Consider the following 18,632-nt stretch of genomic DNA (forward strand, 5'->3'; position numbering starts at 1 on the left):
ACCACGAATTCTGGTGTTACTTTAGAATCTTCACAGCCCTCTACTTACTCGTATTTTTATTCGATCGTTGAACGCGCAAATAGAATCGCGAGAGAACTGGACGCCAGCGCTTCGCTCGCCTCCCCGCGCCCGCGCCCGCACCCGCGTACTTCGCACTCGCTTCGTTCGGTTTTTCTTCCGCGTGCGTTGAAAAATACAGAGGCTGCGAACAGTTTAGTGTTACGTAGAGTGTTCAGGACGAAACGCCACTATTTTTAGCCGTCAAGGTATCTTTTGGAAATAATTAAAAACAAATCGCTGTCCGTTTCAAAGTGGTATTCAACTTAATGTTTTTTTTTTGGGGGGGGGGGGGGTCAATAAAACTCGAGTGTTAAATTGCCCAGATTCCTCTCCTTTAGGGGTTTATTTAAAATTTTCCGACAAACAATCCGTGACCTTTTCACATGGGAGCCCCCCGCCCCCACGCCCTCCCCACTGGGGGTGGTGGAAGTAGTGCCTGCAAAAGAATCGAGTGCTACTATAGTGTTTGTCATGATGTTCCTCGTCCGGCGAACCAACAAGCCAGCAGAAAAAAGAAAAGAAAAGAAAAAAACACAGATGACTTCTTGTTTTTCGCATCAGCAAGAAGATGCTTCGCAAACGACGACTTGACAGCCTTCGAAGAACTCGGGAGATCTCCGAAGAGTTCGACAGCTGACGCTAACACTCCGAATCTTTCGAGTCATTTTTTAAATAGATAAAAGAGTGTGAAACATATCACAAACAATATACAACTAAAAAGCTCAAAATATTATCCAAGCAATCTTTATTTATTTACAAAGCGTTTTTAAGGACTCGTGAAACAAGAAGTGAGCGACGGCGTATTTCATTTCTCAATAAGCTCCTTAGTGACGGAAGGCACTAAAATGTTGACGTCTGTCTTAGGTACTTTTTGCCGGCGCATCTGAGATCTGTGATATCAAACGATAACACGGGTCAGTACCAGGACATGGAATACTAACTCGTATCTGCATGGACTCTGCCTTCCTACACTGACTCTCTGATAATTGTGCTTTGGCAATAGCTGACCTGTCTACCTGTCGTTTCCTAACGCAACCTCGATCCCAGGCTCAACGACGAGGGCAAATGAGAGAGAGCCTGGGATGGAGATTAACAAACGAGCCTGAGATCGAGGCTCCAGCCTGGGATCGAGGTTGACTAACTGTCGTAAGTAAATTATCTGTCGAACTTTTCCCAAACTGTAAGCTTCAGCATTAGTTGATTTGCAGATTATGAGCCAAAGTCGAGAAATGTTGATAGGAGCATAACGAGTTGGAAATAACGACCCGATTCCACAAGGAAGATTACTCGACTGAAATTTCCTCCAATCTTTAATCACCCTTGCTCCATTATAAGCGACAATCATTCTGGAATTTTTCGAACTTTCTAACTAAAAATAAATTGCATGTGCATGTCGAGTTTCTTTCGGCGTGATACTAACTTGACTCTTGCAAAAGGAGTTTCACGCACATTGTGATCATCACCGCCCCACTACCACGGTAAATTAAGTTGCAAAAGAAATTGAACAATTTCACCTTTTTTTTAGTTAACTAAACAGTTAACTAAACAGACAGCTCCCTTCCGTTTGAATTTAAGTTCTTCCCAGACAAGGAACACGTTTGAGATTCAACTTACCAACTTATACTGACGACATAGCTCCACAGAGCTTCGTGTAGCGTTTTTGATTGGTTGTTACTTGCGCGCGAAAATTCATCGCTTAGCAACAACCAATCAGAAACCGGCATGGGACTCTGTAGACCAATGTCATTCGGTATGGATATTTTTCGGTTCCAAACTCCTATGTCGATTCTGAGAGAGATGAATTGAACGCGCGAAGGCACTCGTATTTTTGCACAGGTTAAAGCATTTCTTCTAGTATGTTTATTGCACCCTTCAACCTCGCTGTCCAACTGACTAACTCTCAACTTCACGCCTAATAGTGGGAATTAATAAACGAAAAAAAGTTTACGACCCATCGACTGCCTGCCCGCCTGCCCGCCTGCCCGCCTGCCTGCCTGCCTGCCTGCCCGCATGCCTGACTGAGCAAGTGAATTATTTCTTTCCCAACTAACTGATATAACTCCCTCTAGCTACGCTGTCACTCGTTGAAAACAAGACTACCAGAATGCCAGAATGAATGTTACTGGAATATTAGACTTACAGTGTATTTTTCCCATTTCTTCTCAGGATCATAAGGCTCCCACCTACTGGCGGGGAAAATATGTTTGTTTCTCTCGTACCATGAACGAAGAACCACTTTTCCTGCATGCGACTACGAGGGCAAAAACATTGAAAAAATTACAAGAAGTGAAAGCATCAGGTTGATAGCATAGTTGTATGTGCTACAATTCTGAATTTGTTTCAAATAAAACAAAATAAAATACAGAATAAAAATACATCAATAAAAAAACCTGGGTAGTGACACTAGCTTGAAATTAGATAGGGCTTGGAAGATGTTTGTCTGTGATCTTGTTGTATTCTTTAGACAGTTAACTCACACAGTGCTTCTTTCCACCCAAGAGTACAAATGGTACGTTGTTAGGCCAACCTGACCGAAGATTGGGTTGGGCAGGGGGGGGGGGGGTAACCAACTAGCATCCCATCTAGGTAGGAGTAAGGATATTTCTAGCCACTTTACGCTAAAGAAGCTGGGGATAAGTAAAAAAAGGTCAAGTCCGCATACAAGCCAAGTGGCCCATCACACTTGAGCTTATCCCAGTTTCCGTAGTGTGAAGACACTAGGAGTATGTCTACTCCTCCATGGATGGGATGCTACATGTAGTCCATCGCAGGGTTACCCGCAGCATTCAATATTTTGGCAGTACCCATTTATGCACCTGGGTCAAGAGAGGCACTCTGAGAATAAAGTGTCTTGTCCAAGAACACAACACAACGTCCCCGGCTAGGGTTCAAATCCAGACTGCTCGATCCAGAGTCAGGCGCACTAACCATGAAGCCTCCCAGGCTTAGGGAGATAAGTCCTGATATGGAATAGACTTCTGGATCACTGCTGAGCTCCATCTTGCAACTCGATTTTGAAAATTATTCTTACAACCAACTAACCTCATCTTTTTCCACAGATGCATCACTGATCATCCTGACATCTTCATGGACATCAAAACTAAACAATGGTCCACTCTTACCACGAGCCTTGTTCACAATGAAGTCATAAAACGAGTAATGCTACAGGGCAGATAAAGAAACAACATTAAAACTAGGCAGTTGTAATCAAACACTCAGTTCAAAGGGAAAGAAAAACCTCATGACAGGCATATCCTGTCAAAACAGCCAGGTTTTGACCTGTTGTTTTATACTGGCAGTGATCTTCTAGCCTGCATTGAAGGTGTTTTTGTTTAAAGATACTGGGCAAATATGGTCCATGTCCATGATAGCTGCTATCTTGCATTCCAGAAGTAAAGCAGAGGGAAGGGGGTCAGGTTGAGAGAGGGGAGGGAACAGGAGAGGGGAAAAAAAAACCTCTCCTCCACCCCTCCCCCCTCACTGGTTTGTCATTCTCACTACCACCTCATTACTTTCCTTTTTTAACTCTCTCCAGGCTTCTTCAATCTTACCAATCCAAAATGGTGGCTACAATACTCAAGTGGAATATTCAGCACCTTTGCCAAAAAATACACCTGATGTGCAGGAAAGAGATCTTCCAAGCAAGTCAAACTGCAGTATAAAAGAAATCAAGTCTGGTGCATGCATTACAGAGCTATGATGTTATACTTGAAGGGGGACCTGGAACAAAGCCTCAAGTGAATTCAGATAAATTGCTAGATTCTCCTTCCAGGTTGCCTTGTATTCCTTTGTGAGACACAAGGAGAGTTTGATGTTGCATCAACAGCCATTTAAGGCCTCATTCTGTGCACCCTTCATTGTTAACAAAAGAGCACAAGCAAGTTGAATTTGAACACTATGAATGTTACTTACATGTGGTATGATGAGATCCTCTTTGATGTACATCAGGTTTTCAGTACTCACAGTCCTAAACAGGAGCAGAAAGAAATGTCATTGTTTAGACAAAGAGAAGTCTCTCCTTTCCCTAAGCTTGATGAGCGAGAGGGGTTTAAAAGAAGCGAGGACATTTCTTCCTCCTGCTTCTGTTGTGCTTATCGCTCAAGGAACTACACAACAGCTCCTATTGCACATTTGCTCTAGAATGTTGCATTTTCTGTGATATTACGACAGGAGTAAATGTTGAAAATCAAACTGATTTAGTTCATAAATGTATATACCAGTAATTTCATTGTAATTTACTGTTATTTGAATAGCTCTGAGGAAGAGCACTATGGAACCCACTGACAAAAAAGGAATACATTTATGCCACCATTGACTTACCTAAATTCAGTAAAATCCTTCCGGAGTTGCTCTATGCCTTTTTGGAGAAACTGTGAGATTGTGTTACCTTTTTTCATCTGCAGTAACAATTAATATAAAAAAATGCTTTTTCACTTACATGTTACCAAGTTCACTAAAGAAAGAAACAGAACAGTTGAACATTACCATTTTTACTGACATGCATTGTACCTGTCTGGAAAACTAGAAACCATCATCATCTCATTTGTGAGTTGTAGGAGTTATGTTGTATTTTGATGAAGTTGAAGGACAAATCACAATACAAACAAGATGACAAGACAAGACATTTAAATATACAAAAATACTTAATGTACACAAACCTGTCCAGTAGGACATCATTTTATTCGCCAACTGATTTGAGACATTCACACCACGAACAATTTCATGCCTCCAACCCTACCGTTTCAGATGCAGCTGTACAACCATCTACTACACAAAATAACTTAACTGTACAAAAGTCACTGTATAATGTTATCATACAGCTTTACCTTTATTGTTCGTCTATGTCCTGATCCATCCCAGTAGCTGTATGTGATTTCCACATCTTCATCTACAAAAATGCAAGTGAAAATAGGTTTGTGACTCCCTTTGTCAATTTATTATACACAATCTACCAGGCAAAATAAGTATGGTCTCAATAATTTTAGATACCATGGACCAGAAATCTGGTACAGGCTCTGGACGACAAATTAAAGAACTGCTGCTAACATCAAAACTTTCATCAATGAAATTAGGAGATGAATATCATTTTCACACCTGTCAATGCTAATTGCATAACACAGCACAAATCAATTGAATTCCAGCTTGCCCATTGAAAAGGAGCTGTTAAATTTTGCTTGCCCAGGGCAAGTCCTAAAATACTTTTTTTTTATTTAGTTGGCAGATGACTTGCCTTGGTGCTTGCCCATCAGGCAAGTGAGAATGAAAAGTAACTTTCCCAGCAAGAAAATCTACATTGAGCTGTTAAGCTACCAACATAGCAAGTATCAATATCAGCAATGACTGTTGTAATGAAGTATTTCTTAATTATCACTCACTTTTAATTTTCTCTTGTTTCTCCACCCATTCTTGTCTGATCTTTTCTCTTTCTTGCCTTTCTATCTCCTGTCTCAAAATGAACCATAAAATCCATTAATTACACAATTCAGGTTTAAAATCTCATTCGCCATAAAATTATGGCAAGATCTTAGGTAAAATTTAAAGGCTGGCTCTCACTTTCAAAGAGTCAGAGTTGAAATCAGGGGCGCAGAGCGATACAATCTAGTAAAAATCAAACCAGGGGAGTTGGAAACAGAACAACAATTTTGTTTATGACTCTGTCACTTACATGTATGATATAGTGAAAACTAGATTGTCCGAGTGAAGAATAAACCAATCACAATGCTTGATTCCAAGCATCGTGATTGGTAGGTTCTTGTACTTCTGCCTCTGACTCCAACAATCTAGTTTTCACCGAATCATAAGTGATGGAGTCGTACCTGTACATGTACATGTAGGTGGAATTGGACGAAAATAGAAATGCTACTCTGTCGCTAGTGAAAACCAGCCTTAAACAGGATAGTTGGTAGGACGTGTAATCTGATCTTGCAAAAGATCCTGTACGATTAAATTATGTCAATGAAAAAAATATGGAGATGAAGTCTTTTAATTTATTCTTTGATCATAAAGTACCTCTCTTTCTCTATCAGGCAAAAATGATGTATCCACATCAGGATTTTTTCCTGGTTTCTTCTTTTTTAATGGGACAACTGAAGGAGAAGAAAATAATTAAATATTGAGCTATAAGCAAGCAGTTGTTTAGCCAGCTGTTGTTGCTGGGTTTTGATCATGTTGTTAAATGTTTTCAGGATAATGCACACATACATGTACTAATGAAAGGCAGACATGAAAAATTCATGAAAACAACATAAGCTGAAAATAAGTTAAAATGATGCAGAGCTACACAAAGTGACAATTTGACTGATGTTTTGCACAAGCAATCATTGCCAGAAAATGGTGCTAATTTATCATGTATGTGTGCATACAAGGAAGGTAACACATGTCACTTGTCAAGTTAAAACAAAGAAAATCACAACCGTGAAGGAGGTTTAGATATCCGGTCTTAATTAGCATAAATTTTGATGATTTTATTTCTCTGTTTACTCCTTAGTTTTTGTTTCGATTGACATGATATATCAGGCATGCACCCCAGACAGTGTTTTATCGGCTATCCAAACACCTTGAATTTCATCAAAAATACTATGCTGCGTGTCGTGTTTTCAACTCTCTTCTCGATATTTGGATATCCTGATGAAACACTGTCTCTCATGTTTGATATATACATTTACTTCCTGACATAATCATTACTTGATATCATCTAGATGCAATGGACAAAAGACATAATTTGCATAGTCCAGCAAATAATATGTTTATGACAACAAAAATTCACTTGGCTTGCCATTACCTTCCTCTTCCTCTTCATCCTCGTCAAGATTAAATGACAATGCAGAGGAAGGCTTCAACTTGGCTTTTTTCTGTTTTCTTTTTGCAGATTCCCTTCAAATGAAAAGAAACTAGAAAATGACATAATATAATTGCATGTAGCTAAAGCACCACACACAAGTCCGTCAGATTACAAACTTGTCAAAAAAATAAAAAGAATGATTATCTAAGCAACTTAAAGGAGAAGGTCACTCCAAAAAACTTTTTTTTTTTTTAATGACAAAAATGACAATGATTTTGATTAAATGACAATGCAGAGGAAGCAACTTAATGGAGAAAGTCACTCCAAAAAACATATTTTTCTGTCAATGTAAATAAAAATCTTGCACTAAGTTTAGCTGCTCTCCAAAGTTTCAGCCTCTAAAGTGCAGGTTTTCCTTATGAAATTCATCTCCAAAGAAACCCAAAATTTGATATCATTGCCACTATTTTGAACAGTACTCAGCAGCCAGGCTGCGTTTTCATGATGTCATTTCCATCCAAAAAATTTTGTCCATAGCTTGCGACAACTCTTTTAACTACCACTCTAGGTTATGGCTGCTCTTGAGCCATATCATTTCGAGTCAACCATGCTCTAAACCCAAAAACAGATACTAGTGAAGATAGTATAATGGATAATTGGTTGGAGGAAAAACATTTTGCTGATCTTGTGAAGGATGCCAAGTTAGTTGTAGGTTTTTCTGATTCCCACCAAATTCGAGTTGGACGGAATGAAGTTACAAAGGCAAACACGGTCTGGCAGTCAAGTATCAAGTACAGTTTCAAAATGAAGACCTGTGTCCAAGGTCAAATTTTGGGTTTCTTTTCACACAAAGTTCTTCAGGATAGCAGGCCCTTTAGAAGCTGAAACTTTGGTGAGTGGAAAACCCAATGTTTACTTGTTAGGTGAAGACAAAAAAGTAAGCTATTTGGAGTGACCTCTTTAAATATGATTAACAGTGATATCTCCTAACCCTTCAGCTTCATCAGATTTAAGTTTAGCAGCCAGCTGCTTTTCATGCTCTCGCACCAAATCCTCACGTTTGGCCTTCATTTCATCCAGGGTCACCAAACCTTTATAACAGAGTAAAACAACCATAAAGTAAACAACATGCAGAGTTTCGACAAAACACTGACCCCTGGTCAGCTGCCCCCCTACTGACCTCCTATTGATCCCCCCCCCCCCCCCCGCTCTTATAGTTCTGGGCTTTTTAAAGTTTTCTTTTTCCCGTTGATTTTAAAAGGGGTCAGTAGTGGGATCAGTAAGGTGGGTCAGTAAGGGGGGTCAGTGTTTTGTCGTAGCCCCAGCATGCATGGGTTAACAATTGTAATCGCTTTAAAGAGGTCATCAGAATCTTACTGCTACAATAATTAAAGTTTTGGTTTTAACCAGAGCCTAAAAAATTGATTCGTGACTTCCCTGGTAAAACCATCAGTTGACCACAAAAGAAGAGCAAATATATTTAATTTTCCGTGGTTAGGCTGCTACTGAACAAGAGCCAGCTCTTGAAGGCAATCCTTGATCTTTTTAGACTTTTCCCTGACCAAATGATACAAACATTTCTTTTTTTTATATATTACATGTGCCATAATTTATACTAACGAATGTTAACTGTCACTGTAAATAGTGCAAAATAAAGAAGTTGAGTTGACTTGAGTAATATTTTAGTTACACTGTCTAACTTACCTATAGTACTTGACTTGAGCTGCTGCTCAACTACATCATAGTGAGATGAAAACTTGTTGCTAATATCTGCAATCTTGTGATTCTGCAAGAAACAAAATTCAACTACAATAGTTCGATCCATTTCATAGTCATCGATCTAAAGTTTACGAAAAAAAAATCCAAATTCGCGAGGCAAAAAACGTACCTCAGATATCTTGTTCTTGGCAGCTTCAATATCAGCTTTCATTTTTTCGCGTTTTTTCATCAGGGCCATGGCCCTAGCGCCTTCTTTCGCAGCTCCCTTGTATTCCGCCATTTTGCCTTCTTCTTGGCTTCGCGCGCGCACAGCTTGCTGGGATGAGCGCTTGGCTAGTGCCAGGCTTTCATGCATAGGATGAGCCTGATCGCGATAATACTATTAGTAATCAAAGATTATTAGAATTAGAATTTCACTTACCGGATAGTGTCAACAGGAGGCAAAGAATGACGCGGCGGCCGATAAATGGGTTACTCACCGCAAAAGCCCGGACTAGACTAGCTACATGGAATGTACGCACTCTGTACCAAACCGGGAAATGTGCACAAGTAGCAAGTAGTCTCATCAAATGGGAACCAGTGTCCGACAGGATAATTACAGCAAGGTTAGATTCTCATTTTCGAAAAACCCACAATCATCCAATGTTATGCTCCAACGAATTATGCACCTGAGGAGGAGAAAATCGCATTCTATGATGCGTTACAAGCAACAATTGACAAAGTATCAAGGAGTGATGTGTCTATAGTGTTAGGAGACATAAATGCAAAAGTTGGCGAGGATAACAGTGGCAGGGAAGAAAATATGGGAAAACATGGTGTGGAATCAATGAACGAGAACGGGGAGCTCTTTGCGGACTTTTGCGTCTTCAACAATCTGGTGATTGGAGGCTCTATATTTCCACACAAGAAGCACCATAAGTCGACGTGGATGTCACCAGATGGTCGAACCGAAAATCAAATTGACCACTTCGCTATTTCACGTAGATGGAGGACATCAATGCAGGATGTACGAGTCAAAAGAGGAGCGGATGCAGGTTGTTGCAGAAGTAAAAATTAAGCTGTTATCCCATAAGAGACCCCGTTCAGGACGCCATCAATATGATGTCAGCAAACTGAAGGACCCGCAATGCCTCAATGAATTCCATCTGGTGCGCAAAATAGATTTGAGGCACTCTACGAAGTGGTGCAAGACCACCACCAAGAAGATGAGGAAGATCAACATCAAAACCCCCAGGCAGACCAACCAGAACGACAAACTAGCGGAGCAGCAAACAGGAAGTGGAAGGTGATTAAACAAGCATATGCTGGAACATGTGACAAAGTCTTGGGTAAAGCTAGTCATAAAAGAAGGAACTGGATTTCATCGGACACCTGGAATAAAATGGATGAGAGAGGGAAATTGAAGGAGAAACTCAACCAAGCTATGACCAGGCAGCAAAGGAGACAAGCACAAAGAGAGTATTCTGAGAAAGACAGGGAAGTCAAAAGGAGTTGCAAGAACAACAAACGGACTTATGCCAACAACTTGACTAGAGATGCAGAGCAAGCAGCCCGCAAAGGAGACATTAAGACGCTTTATAACATCACACGCAGACTCAGTGGTCAGAGAAGAACCATGGACCGCCCAATAAGAGACAACACCGAAAGTCTGCTCACTAAACTGAACAGTCAACTTGAAGAATGGCGTAACCACTTTGCAACATTGCTTAACAGGGATCCACCTGTAGATCCCCCGAGCTACAAGTTAACCACCAATTACCGATCAACACCGGCAACATCACGAAAGAAGAGATTCAACGGGCACTGACAAGACTAAAGAACGGAAAAGCTGCGGGATCAGATAACATTCCACCAGAAGCCGTAAAGGCAGGCGGACAAACGTCCATCGATATACTATATGATCTGTTCAATACTATCTGGACAACCGAAGATATTCCGGAAAACTGGCTAGATGGACTGCTAGTAAATCTGCCAAAAAAGGGAGACACTAGCTATTGCAAAAATTGGAGAGTTATCACTCTGCTGTCCATCCACGGTAAAGTGCTTAGCAGTATTATGCTCGAAAGAATGAGGGTGCATGTAGATGGAAAACTGCGTGAAGAACAGGCAGGATTTAGAAATGGAAGGTCCTGCGCAGACCAAATTGCGACCCTTCGCATTATTATTGAACAGTCCATCGAGTTTCAGACATCTCTGTATCTGAACTTTGTAGACCTCGAAAAAGCTTTCGATAGCATCGACCACCAAGTGCTATGGGCACTGCTTCAACACTGGGCTACCAGAGAAATTCATCAGAATGATTCAGCTTTTCTACAACAATTTCAGATGCCAAGTAATCCATGGGGGAACCCTTACAGAGCCATTTAGAGTGACAACAGGCGTAAGACAGGGCTGGTCACTGTCCCCTCTGCTGTTCTTAGTGGTTTTAGACTGGGTGAATAAAACAGCATTCAACAGACCAAGGGGAATTCGGTGGGAGATATCCAGAGACTAGAGGACCTAGACTTTGCTGATGACATCTGCATGTTATCGCATAGGCTTCAGGATGCCAACAACCAAATGGAACGACTGAACACCACAGCACAAAGAGTGGGCCTTAAGATCCATCCTGGTAAAACTAAAGTGATGCGGATCGATGCCATTCAACAAGGAGAGGTTCGTCTCGATCAGTCGTACATTGAAGAGGTTGAAGAGTTTACCTACCTCGGTAGCGTGCTGAATAGGACTGGAGGAGCGGATGAAGACGTAGCGGCAAGAAGAAAGAAAGCACAGCAAGCTTTTGCCATGCTTACACCAGTCTGGAGAAGCAAAGACCTGCGCACAGCTACCAAAATTAGAATTTTCAACACCAATGTTAAGGTAGTTTTACTGTACGGTTCAGAGACATGGCAAGTGACGACAGCTTATACAAAGCAAGTACAAACATTCATCAACAAGTGTCTGAGGAGAATTCTGATAGTATATTGGCCTGAGGTGATTTCCAACAAAGATTTATGGATAAGAACTGGACGGCAAGAGCCTATTGTTACCATCATAAAGAGAAGACGCTGGAAATGGATTAGTCATACACTAAGGAAGGGTGAGAGAAACATAGCGCGCCATGCGATGGATTGGAATCTGCAAGGAACACGGAAACGTGGCAGGCCCAGAACTACATGACGCAGAAGCATACAGAAGGACCTGAAGGAGATCAACATGACCTGGTGGGAAGCCAAAAGAGCGGCTCACGACCGACAGAAATGGAAAGCAATTGTGGACCCCCTATGTCCCTCATGGGACAAAGAGGACTAGATGATGATGATGATGATGATGATGATGATGATGATGATGAATCAAAGATTATGAGTGCGTTCGAGACGACGCCGTAACTTCAATATATATACCTTAAATGATTTCACTAGTTTTTTACTTTCAACCTCTGTCTATTGCTAAAATCAACATTTTACATCAACAACCGAGGTTCACTGACAGATATATTATAGAGGGTGGCAAAGGTGGGGTGCCAATCACGTATCACGCTGAACTCTTTTCACCAATCACGCGTCGCGTAAAAAGAAGTAAGTACATCGCCAATTTTACTTTTCGACCCTTTTCAACCACAAAAATGCATCGGCAAGTATGTGACTTCTCACTCGCAAACGTACATACATACATTTCGTTCCATACGGTATCTGTTCGAACGGCTGAACTGAATATAATGAGTAACGACGATTTAATGAAATGGAAACTGTGATGGTAAATGTGAGGGATTCATGAGATGTGGTCTGTGTAGGTATATGTTGGGAATTAAAACGATGAAAGCTGTGTAGGTATATGTGGGGGATTAATGAAATGTATGCTGTGTAACTATATGTAGGGGATTAATGAAATGTAGGCTGTATAGGTATATGTAGGGGATTAATGAGATGTAGGATGTGTAGGTATATGTGGGGGATTAATGAAATGTAGGCTGTATAGGTATATGTAGGGGATTAATGAGATGTAGGATGTGTAGGTATATGTAGGGGATTAATAAGATGTAGGATGTGTAGGTATATGTGGGGGATTAATGAAATGTAGGCTGTATAGGCTGTATATAATGAGATGTAGGATGTGTACGTATATGTAGGGGATTAATGAGATGTAGGATGTGTAGGTATATGTGGGGGATTAATGAAATGTAGGCTGTATAGGTATATGTGGGGGATTAATGAGATGTAGGATGTGTAGGTATATGTAGGGGATTAATGAGATGTGGGATGTGTAGGTATATGTGGGGGATTAATGAAATGTAGGCTGTATAGGTATATGTGGGGGATTAATGAGATGTAGGCTGTATAGGTATATGTAGGGGATTAATAAGATGTAGGATGTGTAGGTATATGTGGGGGATTAATGAAATGTAGGCTGTATAGGTATATGTAGGGGATTAATGAGATGTAGGATGTGTAGGTATATGTGGGAGATTAATGAAATGTAGGCTGTATAGGTATATGTAGGGGATTAATGAGATGTAGGATGTGTAGGTATATGTGGGGGATTAAAGAGATGTATGCTGCGTAGGTATATGTGGGGGATTAATGAGATGTAGGATGTATAGGTAAATGTGGGGGATTAATGAGATGTAGGATGTATAGGTAAATGTGGGGGATTAATGAGATGTAGGATGTATAGGTAAATGTGGGGGATTAATGATATGTAGGATGTGTAGGTGTATGTGGGGGATTAATGAGAAGTAGGATGTATAGGTAAATGTGGGGGATTAATGATATGTAGGATGAGTAGGTATATGTGGGGGATTAATGAGATGTAGGATGTGTAGGTATATGTGGGGGATTAAAGAGATGTATGCTGCGTAGGTATATGTGGGGGATTAATGAGATGTAGGATGTATAGGTAAATGTGGGGGATTAAAGAGATGTATGCTGCTTAGGTATATGTGGGGGATTAATGAGATGTAGGATGTATAGGTAAATGTGGGGGATTAATGATATGTAGGATGTGTAGGTGTATGTGGGGGATTAATGAGAAGTAGGATGTGTACGTATATGTAGGGGATTAATGAGATGTAGGATGTGTTGGTATATGTGGGGGATTAATGAAATGCAGGCTGTGAGGGGATATTGGGGGATATTTAGGGGGTCGGTTGAGGAAGAACACTTGATTAGATATCCAGGAGGGATTGTTTCAAGAGAGATTAAGAGAGATGTGTATATTGCAGTGGAGTAAACTAGCCGCCCAACCATCCGGGTGGTGTCGCACTTATAAAGCGAAAGAACAAAAGGCTCGGCTGTGAGCCAATGAGAAAGCACTGACGTCATAGCCAAACTGGACAAACGAGTTTCTGACACCGGCGGGATTTGATTACTGAAAATGGCGGACATACCTTAATTCAGGGTTATAATATGCTAATCTGCCAAACATTCTTTATATGCACGCTTATGTTCTGTAACGGCTTTGTAATTTATGCTATACATACAGTTATATATTAAAATACGCGTTCACCTTGTGTATCTTGGGTTACAGTAGCCAGATTAAGCCTTGATTGATGATGTTCGTTTAAGGTTCTCTCTGCCATCTAATATTACAAATTCGTCGACAACTTCTACCGTCTAGCTACGAATGCCTACGAGCGAAAAGAACTTCCGGTGCCTCGCCGCCTAAAGCATCACAATTTTCAATGTTATTCCACTAGATATCATTGTCTCCGCAACATTTAGATTTGAGGTCAATTAAGGAGCGACATCCTCGAGAACTGGAAGCTATGGAAAGATAAATACTCCGGGGAAATACTGTAATAATTACTTGGTTTGGAGCGGTAAAACCCCGATTATCGACTCGCCATGTTCAAGGACGTTCTTGATGACGATGGCCTTTAAGTGTTCAAAGCCTTATGCTACACTGAAGAAGATGTAAACGATTGCTGTGTAGCAAGGCGGGAGATGAAAAGGTATTGCATCGGCGAAGTAACGTAAACGAGATTGTTTCAGCAGGAGGGAAACACTCTCTACCGAAACGCTCGACAACTTAATCGCTGAATTAAAGAAAACCTTGGCAAAGAGCTGCAATGTATGTGATTTTTTACGGTCTTTACACGATACTCTCATGTTCTTTCGACTGGTCTAGGGATAAAACATGAGCAAAGCACAAAGCAGCCACTTAAGATGACAGACCCCACGTTAAACAAGTGTATCGACCTCCCAGCATCCGAAATGCAAATATAGGGATCTTAACAATGACGACGGCGACGCCGAGGACAACGCCTTGTAAAATTGAATTTGTTTAGGATGCCTATGGCTCTAAAACCTCGCTCAGGCTAAATATGTAATGACAGCGTTCAATTCTGAATGGAAATACGAAAAATTAGCAGTTCAACTCCCTCGTTCGCGTTCGCGGTCATTTTGCGTTGATGTTTTGCAGAGGACTGCTATGAAACGTACAAAAGTTTACTGAACACACTTGTACAGCCTTTGATTTGTTCATTAAACGTTTTGTTTGGTGGTGCTCATAGACGTCATCATGGTTTGCCCCAGACTCCGTCCACACTACGCCGGAGGAATTTAAAAACGTATACAGCTTTATTTCTACAGTTAGGCCTACGGTCCAGAGTAATCCGTCACGAAAACGGAGCTTTTCGAAAACGCTCTTCAAACAGGAGGGATTTGAAAACGCCGGCTTTGAGTTTTCGTGTGGACGGAAAACAGTTTACTGAAACGGACATTTTCGAACAAGATAGGATCAGGAGAACCACGTGATTTTCCTGGCCGAGATTTCCTCAAACAAAAATATATAACGACCGGTGATTGTTGCGTATTTAAATTCCTCCGGTGTAGTGTGGACGACCGGGCCTTAGTTTCCTAGGCTCCTGAAGTCAATAATCAGACGGCGTTCCTCAATGAGTCCAAAGAGAAAAAAATCGGAGGAGGTCCCGCGAAAAGGAGAAATGCACCATAAATAAACACCGTAAACAAAATAGATATTTAGGAGTGGAACTCTTTAAGGACCTCGATCAAGTTTAATATTCGTTATATGTTACTATAGCATTATCACGAAGGCTGACCCGGCGGCTAAATAAAGTTTTACTTTACTTACTTTTACTGTCGGATTTATCAGAAGAAACCTGGAACACATTTAAGAAAAACTCTTGTTATTAATTAGTAAGAGACCATCTGTGTGTGATTCACATACCCAAAAGGAAATTCATGACATCCAGATCTTGGGTGAACAACTTATTATCGAATACCAGGACTCTGATGAATAAAAGTAGACAGTATTTTTACATTGCCGTTCCTCGGTTCAGGCTCACTCTTATGGATCTTGCCTTCAGAGTACTTTTGCACCGATTCGAAACATTCTAAATCACTTGACACTTTGAAACGTAGACTCAAAAAGCATCTTTTCTTGAGTGCTTACTACGGATGCTGATTTTTTATTGTTTGATTATGGTTTTACTTTTTTAAAAAATGTAGTCAATTTTAGATAGTTTTGGTAAGTTTCTGGTTAATTTTTAGCGAATTTTTAAATCTGTAAAGCGCTGTTGAACCATCGGGGAAACAGCGCCATAGAAGTTAGATCAGAGTCTGGTTTTAACAACAGGGTCAAAAAGGAGAAATCGTTTTGGGAACAGTAAATTCTTCAATCGTAACCGAACTAACAATGAAATTTATAAACCGTACGATTCTCCTTTCTCCCCTTTTTTTGTGAATTTTGCAACTTTATTCCAAGCTGCACACACAAAATTAAAACAATGTTTGCTAATTTGAATAAAAGTTAGCTCAGTTAACTTATTCTCGAAATCATATTTAACTAATTGTGGATTCACAGTTGGTAGAGATTCTTAGTACTTGCTTTATTACAGGGCATTTTCTAAAACTTAATTGATTCTGGTACTGACTGCCTTCTTCTTGTGTCTTGTGGCTAAGTGTTAGGTGTTGATTTTCGCGACACGCTATAGGTTTGAGGTATCGCGTGTGATCTTCTTTCGACCCCGGCCGGGTCTTCCCCATTTCTACAAAGTAAAAATTCTGCTTGGCAAGAATCTATTGGTTTTTTTCAATCGTTGACGCCTACTACTGTCAAAGACTGTCAAAGTATTATCCAGTGATTGAAATCAATCTCAAAATCAGTTTGTACAGCTTTAACATCAAATAGCTGAAGATTAATTACACTTTTTTTCAGTTTCACTGAGATTATCTTGGATAACAGAGTTAACTTCGGCATAAGCCAGGTAAGTGAATTTTTCCATTTTTTTCGCTAATGGACTTTTCAAAAACGTTTGCTTCTTTATTCGCTTGTTTTTATTTGGACGTGTTTCACTGAAACAACGAGGAGTTGATAACAGCCGTAGTCATGTCGATAAAGGTTATTCGGCTTTTGTTGGGCTATGTAAAGCATTTTCCATTTCTGTGAGAGTCAATTCATGACCAACTTAATTCACTTTCGCCTGATACATAGCAAGCTTTTTTTTATTTTTCACAAAAAAGGATATGTAGCAAGCTGCTATGAGTTGAAACTTTCCATCACCAACAACTTTCATTGCTTTGTAAAATGTTGAAAAACCAAGAGTAACCCTAAGAATTACCTTTTAACTTCCACTGCAGTCCATAGGGAGACAATAGCATTGTTTACCGATAAAAGCACTGAAAGTTCTATTATTTGAATACTCGTGCACTAGCTACAGAGTTCAGATCATTTAAGCAGGGGTAATTATGATCACAAGCCCTAAGTGTATACGTGACGCTCCCATATTAAAGGGTCACAGTCAGCTTTGGTACCGCGCTGACCTGGACACTAGTTTTCTCATTTTGAAAAAAGTTCATCTCAACCTGAAATCAAAGTACATCTAGAAATCCGCTTCAATCTTCACAGTTTTTGCTTGATTTTCAATCGTTTACTGAATAGCCTGTTTTTGAGTGTGCTTTTGCTCATTCTATGATACTATTTTTATCATATTTGGTTAAAAACAGTATGGATCGCGTCTCTGTGATATGCAAATTAGCTATGAAATAGCATCTAATGCGCATGTGCTCCAGCTGACTGTGTCCCTTTAATGGCAATGAGTATGCATGTTAGGAAGTGTTTTATTACTATTGTTTGAAGGAAGATATCAAACCCCAAAGACTGCTGTGACTGACCACATTTCCAAACAACGAGAAGAGACGCGCAGTAGAGTATTTTTTGACGAACTTTGAGGTCTTTTTAAATGTGGTCAAACACGAACTTGAGTGTTTGATATATCTTCTTCATCGAAACGTACTAAAACTAACTTGAAAGAGAAGATCGAGAAATAAAAATGTAAAAATCTATGCCAACTAATACCAGTTATCCAAACACCGTCACGGTCGTGATTTCCTCTATTTAAACTTGATCAACTGTTATTGAGTTTGAGAGAAGCAAATTCACACGCCACCTCATGCATGAGCGCGCGCGCTAAGTAATAAAATGAACAATGATAGGGCAGATGGCCATTGCTATAGCTTTGCCTGCATTCAACGATCCTGGATGTTCGGTGACCCCTACTTTTCTTTCCAGAAATAGATTTTATTTACAATTATCTCCACATTGTCCAAGAATGAACAAAAAATCAATGTGGGGAGTGGAAAAAAAAAAATCAAGATTTCTGTCCACGGGGCATCAAATACTGCCATCTTGCGGCCGCAAGGCGCGTGAAACTATGGTCGCTTAATGTGAACTTGTTCTTGTTTCCTTGCTTTTGCCTTTGCCTTTGGCAAACCTCAAAACCAGGTAATTATGATAATTATGTCAAATAATAATCATAGTTGGGTAAACGAGTATGTATGTGTGGCAAACATTAGGGACCTTACGCATATACGACGGCGTCGGCGAGGAGGACGCCTGATTAAAAATGTGTTTCTATTTTACTTTGGAATTCCGCATTTATTTGGAACTATCCAGTGTGTCTATCGATATTAAAACTTGCCCCTGCTGAATATGCTATGAATGCGTTCAACTCCCAATAGAAATATGAAAACTTAGCCGTTGTGGTTCACGTTCTCCAGACAACGCAGAATTGGGTCATTTCATGTTATTGTTTTCAGAGGACGGCAAAGACTGATGTACCAAGAATTATAAT

At 40.2% G+C, this 18,632-nt stretch overlaps 1 protein-coding gene across 1 annotated transcript; it reads right to left on the reverse strand.

Annotated features, from left to right (window-relative positions):
• Window positions 1-772: 772 nt before the first annotated feature.
• On the reverse strand, window positions 773-8,873 carry LOC145502681 (protein FAM50A-like). The gene is made up of 12 exons (XM_081482028.1): window positions 8,730-8,873; window positions 8,546-8,627; window positions 7,833-7,932; window positions 6,842-6,933; window positions 6,070-6,146; window positions 5,436-5,502; window positions 4,887-4,948; window positions 4,381-4,457; window positions 3,973-4,027; window positions 3,103-3,222; window positions 2,201-2,311; window positions 773-950 (listed from the first exon to the last, which is right to left on the reverse strand). Exons 1-12 carry the CDS (start codon window positions 8,838-8,840, stop codon window positions 921-923), a joined length of 984 nt encoding a protein of 327 aa, XP_081338154.1. The 5' UTR covers window positions 8,841-8,873; the 3' UTR covers window positions 773-920.
• Window positions 8,874-18,632: the final 9,759 nt, after the last annotated feature.

This window comes from Orbicella franksi, chromosome 11, assembly GCF_964199315.1.
Source record: "Orbicella franksi chromosome 11, jaOrbFran1.1, whole genome shotgun sequence".
Lineage (NCBI taxonomy): Eukaryota > Metazoa > Cnidaria > Anthozoa > Scleractinia > Merulinidae > Orbicella > Orbicella franksi.